This window comes from Charadrius vociferus, unplaced genomic scaffold (genome assembly GCF_000708025.1).
Source record: "Charadrius vociferus isolate BGI_N301 unplaced genomic scaffold, ASM70802v2 scaffold68, whole genome shotgun sequence".
NCBI classification, from domain to species: Eukaryota; Metazoa; Chordata; class Aves; order Charadriiformes; family Charadriidae; genus Charadrius; species Charadrius vociferus.
In genome coordinates, this window is record NW_009649946.1 from 3,464,763 (window position 1) to 3,479,739 (window position 14,977).

Consider the following 14,977-nt stretch of genomic DNA (forward strand, 5'->3'; position numbering starts at 1 on the left):
GAATAGGATCTGATTAGTCCTGTGTAAATTTTTCCATGCCAGTGTAACCTTAATGGTGGTGTCCTATATGTCTGGACAAAGAAGGAGGTCACAATTTGAAGTTGGCAGCTCTGAGCTTGCCCAGGAACAGTCGTGAAGGACTGTTTTGCTCCAGTGAGACAGTGCAAGGTGAACTAATCTCTTAAAGATAGGTTAAGTGCAGCAGTTATACCTAGTTATTATTTTGAAGATGCCTTCTGGTACTGTCCTAAATAACTCAAGAATAAGATGAAATTAGGTTTTCTATACGTTCCAGTGCTAGAGTTGAATGCTTTTCCATGGCATTGGGATGAGAGTAGGGTTTGTTCTGTAAATGTGCCTTCTGCTTCATGCCTTGGTAGAAGCATGATGAAATAAATACTGAAAAAATGAGTAGTGTTTTATTAAATCAGATTAACTGAGACAGACTAGCTGGTTAGAGTGCTCTCTAAGGCACGTTGTAGCATTTTGATATTTAAACATCATTGCCTTTGTCTGAAAAATACATGGGAATATGACTTTACATATTATAGCCTGCATGTGTGGATATACAATGGTGTGTGTATATATATATATATATACACGCACATATGAATATACATAGACACACACATATATGTATTACTATTGTCTAACTCATTTTCCCATTGTAGACAAGCCCAGAGGGAGCAAAGTATTCCTAGCTTGGAGATTTCCACATCTGCCCTTCAGGCAGCTATCAGACAGAAACAGCATGGCTACATAAATCACTGTAAATCAGCACATTTTTCAACAGCACAAACCCCTAAGCACTGAGCCACTTTAGTGTGCACTGCTCTATAGTTTGTTCGCAGACCTCCCATGCCAGCAGCAGGGAAGTCAGACTGTTCTATTCAACATCTTACAGTAACCAGATGCAGGATAAAGAAATTGCCTTTCAAAGCTATAGTCTGCACTAGGCTTTTCCAAGCAAAACAGTGATGTCTAGCATTCATCTTTTCTCTTCTGCTTGTTTTTCAGGCCTTTTTGGCCCTCAGCCCCCCAAGATGAAGTGTTCTTCTCCTGTTTTGCAAGCAGGCTTGAACTTTCAGATTTTGAAGCAGTAGTTTTCACTTGGTCAGAGGGAAAGTCTGTGTGTCACTTATAAGGGGTCCACAAAAGGTAACAGAATAAAAAGCTGTGGTCACTATGTTTAAATATGTACTGTCAGTGGAGGGCATATAGGTCCAGTGGAAATTGAAGTGGTCTATAAATTGAAGAAAGGTTGAAAACCTGTGATGAGCAATCCAAATCCATGAACTTGAAGGTCTTCCTTTTTCCTAGTGCAGACTCCAGCCTGATCTCACAGAAGAGAATGTAGTTTCTTTCCACAGACAGAAAAGAAGCAGTTTCAGCTGTAGTAGGAAAATTTACATTAGGGCAAAGTAAAAATAGGTTTAACATAGCTATGAGTTATGCTTTGTGTGCGGCCTGTTTGTGTTAAGGATGTCTCTACAGGACTGCAAGTAAGCTTTCTTAGAGTTAAGCTGGCCCAAATAATAAATAAATAAATAAATAAAAAGTTGGGGAACACTCCCCAGCCTTGCTCAGCTTAATCAGACAGTGGCCTCTGACCAAAGACAGTCCACAGCGGCACACTAAATTGTGAAATGTAGAGCAAAGCATTTCCCATTACTACTTAAAAGGCTGTGAGCCAGGTTCAATAACTAATCTTTACGCCTCACCCTAAGTGCATCTGTCGTCAGCTTTTCCTCCAATGGAGAGAGGTGCCCGCGCTCCCCGTGACCAGACTGTAACATTGGTCTCGACTCATCTGCTTTCTTGCACTGGCAGTTTGTAGGTGTATCCAGTTGTTGACTTTCTAACCATGCAGCATTTTTCTCCTAGTGTATTCTGTGGTCTGCTTAGGTGGAAAGAGAGTTGCTCTGCACTGTAGGTGATGCGGTCACAGATTTGTGTGTTGGAAATGCACAAATGTAGATGTGACTCAGTTTCATCTGAAGACCTTTTCTGCCCTAGTGCTGATATGGTGGCAGGATGTAGACCAGAGGGAACGAAACGGAATCCCTGCATAAAAGTGGAAAGTGTTAGGTAAAAAGAAGACACGTGTTATGCCATAGCAGTGAACAAGTTTATGGACGTGTTATCCTGATAAATGGTTTAATAGCACAGTAAAGAAACCATCGAATGCCTACTCTTGAGATACTGGAAAAACTTTCTCATGGACTGCAACATGTTGCCTGTGGTTGAGGAAATAAGCATCGTGACTGTCCACAGCCCAGATTTAGGACCAGTGAAAAGAACAAGGCTTAAAGATAAAGCAGAGCAGAAAACAGAGTAGAAGTAGTTTTCCCCATTATAAGAAAGGTTTTGGGTATCTACTACTTCATACTCTGGCAATTCTAGTGTTACCAAACTCCAGTAACAGAGGGATGAAAGATCACTGGGACCACTATTGCTACAGGGGGGCACATTTCAGCCACCATTAAGAGTCTTTGGTGTGTGAGACAGTGAAGAAAAATACTGGAATTCTGTGAGGCCTGAAACACACGTCAGTAAATAATATTTTATCAATGCTTATATTTGTCAAGTGGGTACATGCATTTTATAGTGACTTTGGTTTTATTAACTGAGGTAAACTTAATAATCAAGAATTTTCCTGATATAGTCCTGTTACTGTTTTTTCTTCTCAGAAATACTACATGAGAATTTAAAGCAGTGCCTAGCATAGAATAGTAGGCCCCTTGGAAATTGGGTGTTGTAAAGTGTAATGCTTTGGAAAGGCTGAAATATATGGGAGGCTGTAAAAATATTTTATGATATTAAAATGTAAAGCAGAAGATAAGTTAAAGCAACTCCGTTTGAGGAGTCATGCCTGTTAATCTGTAGCATAAGCTCAAATTTGTAGTTGAAAACAATTTTCTGAAACTTGACTAGGCTGGTTTCTGTGTTATTAGGGGCAGGAACACCTCTCTATTAAAAGCAGTTTGCTTTTTAATAGGGTTTAACCATAATTGTCCAGTTTTTGCTGGTTGTTCAAAATATTTCCACCTCAGGTTGGTCAAGTATTGTTGGCTTCATCTCAGTTGCTACCAGCATTCAACAAAAATGATGCTTTAAGCTTGTCTTTCAGTGAATCACATGTTTTTACAATAACAGATTTGTTTGTTAAATGAATTTAAAGATAGAAATAGATGAGACAGTATTCAGGGTGAGTCACCTTCTCGTCCATCTTTCTCTCTCTCTGAACTGTCCTATTTTAATCAAAAGGAGTATTTTCACAGCAAAGCGCAGCTCTAAGATGTGCGTCAATACGATCCCAGTTTTTGTGTCACTGACTGCTTGTTTCAGTTTAAACAAATAGTAAATTCCATAAGAAATGGCATAGCCCTTGCTTATTTCACTGTTTCTATTAGTTTTGACATTTATCTATTCCTTAGGCTACAGGTGAGCAAGGAATGCTGATTTGGACTTGTACCACCTTGTGCTGCTGTACTAAAGATGACAATGGAGTATTTTCCAAATGTCAGTCAAATACTTGCTATCTTTTTTTAATAAGCAGATTTGCTAGTCTCCCTTTTATGCTATCTTTTCTCGCAGTTGCTTGCCTTTTTGTCCTTCCTGCTCTTAAATCCCTCAGTTACGCTAGCTTGGTGGAAATTGTTTAAATGTACAACCCAAATTCTCCAGTGAGGTTTGGCTAACCAAGAAGCTATTCAAGTGGTTTTGTCTCCCGGGTATGTCTTCATCCTCTGCTTTTCCAGGTTGCTTGAATATCCTTGAACCCATAATTTACTCTAATCTCCTCTAAGGCTTTGAAATAATAAAATACTTAAATAAAACTCTTTGGATAAATGCCCTTTAAAATATAGCTTTATCTGTGAACTATCACGCTCTCAAGGGAGTGGATTTTGTTCCTCAGATGATTAAGGGGATTTTCTGTCCACTGTGTTACTGCGGTTTGTCCACTGCGATCAGGCATACCCATCTTAACTCCTGCAACAACTCAAAACAGAAAAGATGAGGAGAGCCTGGGAGAAAAATGGGACAGAGGCTAGACTGTTGCTCTGTGGGATGTTTTTCTGGTGCCTGGGTTCAGTTCCCTGATCTACCACATGATTTTCTGTGGGTCACGAAGCCTTCCTGTGCTTTTGAAAACTAATTCTCCGCTCAACAGGGATGTTGCTGAGGATAAATTAAGGATGGCAAAGTGCCTGGCGATTACAGAGCAGTAGTCTTATACACACAGAAAGGCTGTACTTAGATCCTTACTTCACAGGATAGGAAGAGGGAGATCACTTGACTTGCCATCGCCAAATCCATAGGGGAAATCTGAGGCAGAGCAGGGGACTGGGTCCAATTTTTCTGCCAGAGGCCCCATGTGGTCCGTTTTTCCTTGAAAAGTCCTTTTCACAGTCTAGGACTATCTATCTGTTTAGGACTAAACCCTGAGTCCTGCAGATACCTCCCAGGCAAGAAAGGGAGGCTTGGAGGACGTCACCAGTCCCCCAGCGCTGCAGCTCATCAGAGCACCTGGTCAGGCCCTGGAGACCCAACATAATTTGGAGATTGATCACAGTCATGGAAGCCCGTCTTCACTGTTGCTCATTTTGCAGGTAAAAGGAGATGACCTCAGTTTTTCTCCCTTCCTAGTCAGCTCAGCTGATTATTAATTTCTGTTAGCAAAATGGATCTGCAAAATAGCACTGAAGGGAAAGGGGGGGGGAACATTTCTTCCCCACTTCTGGAGCTCTCTAGCTACATTCCAGGAATAAAGGTTTGGGGCTTGTGTGTAATTTGTGAGTAATTTGCTTCTGAAGCTAATTATTGTTAAAAATGAAAAGTTGCTCAAAAACACTGGGAAAAGCAAACTCTCCTTTTTATGTTACTGTGCCACTAAAACATAAAAATTCTTGTCAAAATCCATTATTTTAAAGTGATACCTTTGAGATTGTCTCCATTTTCAGGCATACGCTCCAGAAAGGCATCTGTATTTCCTCACATTAAGTGACAGGAAATGCAAATAGACCACAGTTTAAGTATGAAGATTATGGAGATTTATGACTCTCTGTATATGTTTCATGTGTAATAAAATGCAGGGAAACTATATGTAGCAAACGTTTTCTGATTTTTTTAGCTTGTACTCCTCTTTCCTGCTCAAATACTACTCTTTGTCCTCTTTTTCTGCTTGAGATTTTCCTCCTGTTAGTCTCAGTTTCTCATCTGAAGTTCAAAATTTTCTGTACCTGAGGTGTATGATGATGAAGTAACACCAATGAAACCAGTGCTTCAGCTGGATGAAGACCTTTTCTCAGGTGCCTCCTAATGCTTAGGAGAATTATGATCTTAGAATTATTATATGGAAGCTCTATGCCTTGCTTAATTTTGTGCTTATTCAGAAACAGCAAAATGACAGAGAAATTAATCTGAGGACTGAGTGCACGTCCTCCCTAGTCCCTGCTTTTCAGAAGCTCAGAAGATAAAGTACTATCTTTGTTTTTGGCTGGCATGCAGAGGTATCAGAAACTATTAGTTTTTTGGCAGCGTGTTTCAGGGTGAGCTGCTCCTGCTTCTCACAATGCCAAGGACGACGCCAAACTCATCAGCCGTGCCTGTAGTCTTGGGAGTGGAGGGATGAACAGTTAGACCAGCTTCAGTGTGGCTTCGTGGCAAAACTAGAAAGGGGAGCATCTGTTGAAAATCATAATGGGGACAGCCTAAATTACTTCTGTCAGCCTGTACCCACTAACTGCCTTCTGGAGGAGACAAGATTGAATTTCTGATAAAGAGAGAATGTGTGGTGCAATGGGCAGAACTGACAGGGTTTGAGCAGCAGGGGCCTTGCATCTTCTCCAGTGCGAGAAGAGAACACGAACTGCCCTCTACCAATCCAGAAGAAAAATACTGTAGCCCATAGGTGACCCACACTGTCGCAAAGACATTCCCGAGGGACCATGGCCTGTGGGCAAACCATGCTGGAGCAGGGACACCCCTGAGGGTTTGCAGTTATGGGCAACCCATGCCAGGGCTCAGAACATGCTCAAAACATCAGTCAGAAGTTTTTGTTGCTTGGTAACAATTTAAATAAAATTATTTATTTGACTCCAGGCTGTTTTGCACACAGCCTGGTTCAGGTTTTGTCTTTTCTGCTCACCCATGGTGGGGCACTTTGGAACGACAGCTGAGACTTCATTGTGAATAAAAGTGGTGTCGGTGGAAAAATTGCAAGCTGTAACATTTCCCTCTTCAATCTTGGCATATATTTTTATAGGCAAGCATGTGCACAAATACAAATATTTCTACAAAATAGATCTGAAGTTTCTGTTTTGTTGAGGAGTCTTTAGATTTTTAATATGGGCATTTCAAGAATAAATGATCTGTTGTGTTTCATAAGGTGCTTCGTAAGGTTCTCCTGCCTCACTCATTTTCTCTTCAGGCCTCTTGCACTGAGGCTATTGGACATATTATGGGTATAATTTTAGATGAGTATTGATGTTATAAATCCTGTTTGGATCTTAGAATGGACTTTTCAGCTTGTTGTAGACTACTTAATGCATAGCTAACAAAATAGACAAGTTTCCCTTGCTGTCTCATTTTTGTTGTGAAGATTGTTTCTGCCATCACTGGTTTTGCTGTAAAGACTCCAACCTGCTGTGATCAGCTTCATAATGGTTGAAGGAGATTGAGAGATTTCCTAATTGCAGTAGTGGATTTACTGTATGTTACAGAAATGTTGCAATCACTACTATTTCAAAGCAGCAGCTGAATAACTCCAGATATAATGAATCAGCTATTATTTCAATAGGCTAAAAAGGCAAAGTTTTCGGTTCAGTTTTGGATAATATTTATGTCTTCCTTGGGGAAGGGGATCACAGAGCAGTTTTCGCATGGGAATAGCATTCCTACAGCACTAATTTATTTTTTCTAGTTTCTGAGAGTGGACCAAGACAAAGACAGAGAATGCAGCCTGGACTGTGCAGGTTCCCCCCAGAAATCACTCTGTGCATCTGATGGAAGAACTTTTCTGTCCCGGTGTGAATTTCAGCGAGCAAAATGCAAAGACCCTCAGCTGGAAATAGCCTACCGGGGCAACTGCAAAGGTGAGCAAATCAAAGTTTCTCTTGATCATAATGAGAAATAATAAACTGTAAATAGTTTTTGAAAATGTCCATATATTGAAAACTAGGAATTCTGTACTTGAAGGGTTTTCTAAAAGCAAGGAGGTTGAAATCCATCCTGTTGATTTTATAACAATATGCTACATAAAGATAAATTAATCTTTATACATCAGGAAAAATATGACCCACCCACCCATTTACACTATAATGAGTCACTGTTAAGGAAACTGTAAAGTTAGGTCCTTTTTCTGAAGGACCATGACAGTGGCAGGCTCAGAGTAACTCTTAAGATTGTTATCTCCCAAGGTTTCTTGTCTACTGCAGTTTGGTATTTTGAGTTAGGGATGGTCAAATTCAGTCTCGTGCTTTCTAACTGCAATCATTTAGTTGGTGGGGGTAGGGGGAGAGAGAGGAAAAAAAAAAAAGAAAAAAAAAGTTTGCAATGCTTAGAGCCCTCACAGTCCATTCCTACCTACGTCATCCACTCTTTTACTTCTCATCTCTGTTTAGAGAAACTGTGCAACATGCAACCGTAGCACTTGAGTTCCAATACTTATTCCCAGTTAAATCTTTTCACTTTTAGAGTAGCCTGATGCTAGAGAACACAATTCCTTACTGAAGTGTAGGGTGATTCCCAACACAATTATCTTCTTTCTAAAATGTAGGAATAACAGTGGTCACAAAGATTTACTTTCCCTTTCTCTCTGTCCAAAAGAAAGGGGCGGGGGGGGGAGGAGACCCCAGGGACCACACTGATTCAACCTCTAGGAGGCAATTTTCCACATCATCTCTCTCCATTAGCTCCAGCAAACCTCTGAAGCATCAAGACTGTTTCAAAGAGACATTCTGTCTCATCTTCTGCCTAGATGAAACACTATGCTCATTCTTCAGCCCTTTCATAGTAAGCCATTGTATTAGCTGATGGATCTATTTACTTTTGTGAACAAGGATAACATAATGAAGCTACCTGAGCCAAAGCTTTTGTTACACTCCTGAATAACAGAGAGAATTATTGTGCACTTCGTATTTGTTCATTTTATACATTAGAGCATTATAGACTTCTATGGAAATCAGTTTTGAGTGTCTTTGTTATTAATTTTTCCTCTTACCATATTGACAATGTCATCTGCAAGAAATTTTTTTCATAAAGATGTGTTGAATTGCCATACTGAAGGTGTCCTTAGCGATGCTGGCAAATTTTTCTGCAGTCAACAACTACAGTTTGGGGAAGTCCTCATTTGCTGTTTATTTAATAATGAATAGTGTGTCAGTACAATTGTAGACTTGGAATTAGACACCTTAAGCAGCTTAAGTAGTGCTAATAGCAAGTACACATCATGCCCTCATCAATCTGGTGCTTTTAATCTTTCAATTAAATAAATGCAAACATCACACATTAAACATCACAATGTTTAAATATGTTCTCCTTTGACTGGCAGTAGACACGTTTGCCAATAATATATGTGGTCAGTATCAGCAAGAGGCCAGTGCTCTTTTAAATTTTACATTTTCATAGTATTTCTTATTCAATCAAAGCAGTCTTAAATTTTGAAGTGACCAATGTCTTTACTCCTACCCATGGCTGCAGTCATCAGAAATATTACAAGCTGTAAAAACAAGTTTTAGAGAAGAAAAAGATGATTCGTTGGCATAGCTTCAGTTTCAGTTTTAGCATTACTAGAGCTACTTTTGATAGTCCCATCAAACATTCTTCTGAAAGAGCTAAGGAAGTCCTCAGATTAAGACTTCTTTTGAGCCAGTTGCTTTTGAGTGGTGAAATTTGTTGTTGCAGGTGACGCTTGATCAAAGAGCAGAGGGTTGTTTTAATAGGGCTAACCAAAAAGTGATGGTTCCATTTCAGGGCAACTTTCAAGGTTACAAAATTTGTTTTCATTCCGTGTTGGAATGAAAGCAAATCCTTTTGGAAGTGTTCATCTGTCCTTCTGAAAAACCAGACACCCCCCTGTCCCCATTAAAAACATTGGTTATGAAGCAAGTTTTGAGGTTGCTAATGCAGGAAGAAGGGAGAGAAACATGCATAGTTTGCATGTGGAAGTTATGAAGAGAGAAAAGAGATGATTCCTGATAGAGGATTCACAACTTTACATCTGTGTCTGATATTTATCCATCAGTGATCAGAAAAGGCAGTCTTAAGTCTGTATCTGTCTCCTATCTTTTTCTCAGGTAAAAATGCCTGTTCACCTCACAGAAATCCTGTCTGAAAATTACATACTTGCAGGTACTATTTTAATTAGTTGAAAACATGGTCACCAGCTTTTTGTTTGGTTCAGTCTATTTACTAGAATTCTAAACACCTTGACAGTTTATGTCAACAACCTTTTGGAATAATTTTGAGTCAATCATTTCTTGTTTATATATTCAGAACTGTGATTTCTTTTTACATCCACAAGGGAGGTTGAAACACTACAAGACTGATGGCTGCTTTTTCTGTGTATTTTTCCTGAGAAAACCAAATTTAGATTGACTCTCTTTTCTCCTCCTCACCTGTTCTCAACATTTGTCTCATCTATTTGGTTTTGAACACTCAAGTACTAAAATTACAAAGGGATATTTTGCTTTAAATATGCTTGCTTTCCTTTCTTAAATAAGTTTCGTTCACAGCAACAGTGCTCAGCCCAGGTAATACTTTAGCATTGCAAAGGAAACCATTTTTAGATGCTGCATCTTAAAACCAAATGACAGAAAACTGGCAGAATGAATCATTTTCTTTTCTCACATTCCTGTCCTTCTAGTTCCCGATGGCTGCAGCAGAGATCAAAACTGCTTAAACAAACCTGAAAATGAATGAACCCTGAACCTTCCCCTCAGTTCTGAAAAACAACTCACCTTTGACAAAATAAGCATCAAAATCGTCTGTTCTGATAGTGGGCTTTTCTGAAGACATTACAAAGTTTTATAATATTTCCTTTTTTTTTTTTTTTTTTTTTGCAGTCCACTTCTAGGCAGTGCTGGAATCCATTGCTAAGCTTGGAAATGCTATAAGAAGTTACAATCTTGTAAAATTTCAAAGGTCTCAAACAATGTGCCTACACTGCAGATGAACACTCACATGTTTGGGTACTTTTTCAAACAAAATTTAATCTAAACTCTGAAGTTCTGGAGATTTGCCATTTACTTGACACAGACATTTACAGCAACAAGATGACGAGTCTAATAAATAAATGTGTGTTGACAGCTGAGAAATATTATTTGTGTTAGGGGGACTGTTAAAATATCACCTGTGAGTGGAATCCACTATGCACGCACAAATGCTTCACAGTGAATCTGGCCTCGTACAGCCAAAGAAACAAAACATACAAGAAGTGGAAAAGCGATATGGTTGCTTTTAAGCTGGTCAGAAAGACACAGAGGCTATATCTACACTAATTAATTAAGCAGTGCCTGGACACGGTATGACCGCCTTCACAGGTAAGCTGGTGGAGTGCTCCCTGTTGCACTTGGAGCACGGGCAAGCTGGTGCTTTCCCAAGGACTGTGTCTACGTGCCTTGGAGCTTAGATGGGCCAGGGACTGTTCCCAGTAGGCAGCATGCACAGAGCCACCTTGTTTTAGGGGTTTAAGGCTGTTGAACCTGAGAACTGAGCCTGGCTACTCTTACAGGGCTGCCCTGATACATGCCGGGGTGCATCTCTTCCTATGACTAATCCAAACTTGGGCACAAGTCCTTTAGCACTCAGCCTTGTTCTCTCCTCTACAGCTGGTGAGGGGGGGACTGGAGAGTTCTGGGGGTCACACAGGAAGGCTACAAAACTGAGCCTTTTGTACTCTGTCAGTGCATGCAAAAAATACAAGTTGAAGATGAAGATGAGGACAGGCTGAGAGAGTTGGGGTTGCTCAGCCTGGAGAAGAGAAGACTTCGGGAAGACTTTATAATGGCCTTTCAGTACCTAAAAGGGGCCTACAGGAAAGCTGGGGAGGGACTCTTTTTGAGGGGGTGTAGTGACAGGACGAGGAGTAACGGCTTTAAACCGGAAGAGGGTAGATTTAGGATAGATATTAGGAAGAAATTCTTTACTCTGAGGGTGGTGAGACACTGGAACAGGTTGCCCAGGGAAGTTGTGGGTTCCCCATCCATGGAAGTGTTCAAGGCCAGGTTGGATGGGGCTTTGAGCAACCTGGTCTAGTGGGAGGTGTCCCTGCCCATGGCAGGGTGGTTGGAACTTCATGATCTTAATGTCTCTTCCAACTCTAACCATTCTATGATTCTATGAAGTTTCTTAGTCTTGAAAATAGGACCAACCATGCAGAAGTACCATGTCTAGGGAAAAAAAAAAAGAGGAAAAAACGTGATTTTAAAAAGGGAAAAACCCAACCCTTTAAATTATATCTCTGGACGATGTAGATGCCATTATGATTAGGGAGTGTTGCCCGGCACTGCAGTCTACTGTAGGGTTGGTAGCTACAGTTTTACATTTAATGGGGATTTTACATGATTTGGAACATGGTATTCGTTACTCTAAAAGGCTGTTCTTGTATGGAAACTGAAATGCACAGGAGATCAGCTAAAAGCATCTTCCCCAGCAGAAATGGGAATAGCATTGCTGAGATCTCCTTTGTCTTACAAATGTAAGACTGACTGTCACAAATTGTGATAGATGAGACTACCTGAAACTAATGGTTTGGGGTTTTTTCATGGAGAATCTTGTACACCCCATATGAAGAAGTCTGGTTTGTTTTTTCAGTTGTGGTTTTTTTTTTTTTTTTTCTCCTGTAGGTATTCACAGTTACTCTGTAAAATTTAGTCTTATCAGTATAGAATGGCATTGTACAAAGAATATTCAAATTTTCTATTGTCATGAACATTTTGCAGCATAAATACAAAAGAAAGTGAGAATGCTTCCACTAATTTCTGCAAACTCCCATCAGTTTCCCCTATGCTAAAATCAATAGAATTTTTCTAACAGATTTGCTAACTTATTTATTCCCTACTACTGGACAAGTTTTTTCCCATGGACTTTGAAAATGTGGAATCATATTTTTCCTGCAGTAGTTTTCAAATAATTCTAGGCTTTTCAAGTAGTTTTCTGTGACAGTAAACATTGTGTATTAACTTTTAAACCTGAAATTATGATGCTGGGTGGAGGTGAGTGGGACTGTAGATTTTTTTCAATGAAACCGTGCCTTTTTTTTTGACATGACAACAAGCTTTAGTCTTAGCTAGGTTAGTGGAAGATTTTCCTACAGGATCAGTGGAGTTTTTCAGAGTTCCTGTTGGACAGCTTTTCATCTCCCATCTCAGCAACTTCAGGTCTCAAGTGTAGAAAGTCTGCTAGCTGATTGCATCTTGTTCAAAGCGAGCAACATCTGTAATGGGAGTGTCTACTGGAGGGAGCACAGTTTTTCTCTCTATTGGACCATCAAGTGAACAGTGAGTAGTTGCCAGCAGCAGTTCAATTTGCAGTTTTGCTGATGGTGTAAGGGTGAATTGGAACAGGTGGCACTGTAGTTCCTCTGGGGTAGTTTGACCTTTATTTAGGCATTTAAGCTCTTTATGTGAAATTAGACAACTTGTCAGGAGGAAGCTGAAGAGCATCTGCAATGTCTGTGACTGCATTTTGGATGTCTGTGACTGCATTTTGGATGTCTGTGGCTACTGGGAATGTTTCACCTGCACTACAAAGCCTCTATCTCCCATGAAGATGTCCTTCTTAGAGTTAGCTAAGAGGACCTCCTGTTGGTTTAACTAGTTTGCCCTGAAAGTGGTCTGCAAGCATTGCAGGATAATGCATGCAAAAATACCTTTTTAAAATATTTTTTTTCTTCTTTTTCTCTTCTCATTCCTTAAATAACAATAAGAATACTTGTTCCCTTTCTCAGTTTGTTTTTAACTGAATATATCAGGCCCATAATTGGGGCATTGGAGACTAATATTCTGAATGTATTAAGCAAGTGGCTCAGTAGTAATATTTGGTATTCTGACATTGTGATCAGTGGAAAAAACAAGTTTACATGTACAGTCCTGCCAGCATACCTCTGCCCTAACATAGAGTTCCTGAAACGTCCCAGCTGAGGTGCTTGGATTTCGTGGCTTCTCTATCAGTGCTTCACTAAAATAAGACTTCTTTAATGGCTGGAGGTTTGATGCAAATTGTTGATAACTGTGAAATTTCAACTGCCAACTTGCATCACATTTCCCAACTTTGCTGTCAGCACGTTGCAGCAACCTGGGTTTGCAGTGAACTGTTAAACTGGATGCGGGAGACACCTCAGAGTGATCCATACTCAAAATGGAAAAGTAAGGAGCTTGACACAGAGCAATATTTAAGTCATGAGAGGCTTGGCATTTACCCTGTCTGGCACTCACAGTATGTATTCAGTATTTGCAGAGGTGGCCCCAGCAGGGCCTTGCTGCGTCGTGAGCATACCAAGGAGAGCTGTCACACACAGTGGTGTCATTGTTATTCTATAACTGTGTAGATCCCCTTTCTCCATTGGAAACCCTAGATAGCTCATGTTTAGCTTAATTCATTTATGGTATCTTAAAGAGCCTGGCTGTTTAAAAATGCCATTCTTTTATGGGCGATCATAGACATAACAAAAGGTACTATCTTCATTCTCACAATTCACATAAAGAACTGAAGCACATCAAAATATGAGTGGAATTCCCCATAAAGAGGTATTTTACTATTTGCTATTTACTTTCCTTAAAGAGAGAACCACTTCTTATTTGTTTCATTAAAATGGGGCTTTCAGAAATAGAAGTTTCGCTCATTTGAATTGTTAGTATAATAAGTTTGCGGAAAAGTTAAGGACATGCTTGAATAATTTGAAATTATATGAATTAAGATACCTTTTTGTCCTTGGATAAACATGCTGATATGATTTTCCCTTTGTGAAGACAAAGGTGGACGTTGCCAGGCAGTAGTTGTTTTGGGCTCAGAAATGAATCTTGGTCCCATAATACAGGAATCTAAGCATCCTTTGGGGAAACATTACCACAGCCTCTTAGCTACAGAACTGGGTTATAAATGCTGGACATGGTTTCTGAGCGCACACCTAGTCCTGTATTCCCATGGAGGCTGCCCTCAAGCTCAGGTTTGCCTCAAGCCTCAGGGCGTGAGCTCAACGTGCGCTCGCAGTGCCGGCGGGTGTCCCTCAGGTCAGCGTGTGGGCAGGGACATTGGCTTGGCCAGTCCACCTGCTGCCTGGAAGGCAGCCCTGTGGGCTGAGTTTGGGAGGCAGAACATGCTCCTGAGATGTTTTCGTTTGGAGAGAGAAGGATGTAGTGGGTAGGCTTTTGGTTCTTCTCCTAACTGAAATGGGGACTGGACCAAGGTGTCAGTCTATAAAATAATCCTGAACACACACTGAGGACTTGCACAGTCTGCAGATTGAAAGCAGAACAGTTTTCACTTGTCCTTGCCTCTCCCCTTTTTTTCTCTTATAATTTATGAGGAAAAAGAAAAAAGGAAAAAAAAAAGGATGCAAGTTTTTTTTTTGTTATTTGGGGAAAAAAGATACTAAAATGAGAATGTATTGAGAAGTGGTATCAGTTTGGGGTTTTTTTTAAAAAATAAATCAATTATAGGGCAGATTTTTATCTTATAGTAATTTTAGTTAGGAGCTGTCTCCTCCTTTTTCAGACAGATTTTTCTCACTGTAGACACTGCGTTTAATCTGTAGGATGACTGCAAGTTTCCAGACTGTAATGCTGGCAATCCTGATGCAAACACTGTTCAACCCCAACCTAATTTTGTTTTTGAGTCTTCATTTATGCTATGTGTCAAGCTGTTACGTGTCAAGCCACTGTAGTAAAAGTGTTAATTTAAGAAACAAAATATTCCACATCTTTGTGAGCAAAAGATATCTACATAAAGATGTTATCATTTATTTAGTGCCTGA

At 40.0% G+C, this 14,977-nt stretch overlaps 1 protein-coding gene across 1 annotated transcript in view; it reads left to right on the top strand.

The window, feature by feature from the left end:
* SMOC2 (SPARC related modular calcium binding 2) overlaps positions 1-14,977 on the top strand; it is a 166,327-nt gene that overhangs the window by 57,404 nt on the left and 93,946 nt on the right. The window contains exon 2 of the mRNA XM_009891477.1: positions 6,926-7,097. Coding sequence (XP_009889779.1) covers positions 6,926-7,097 — 172 coding nt within the window. The remainder of the gene's footprint in view (positions 1-6,925; positions 7,098-14,977) is intronic.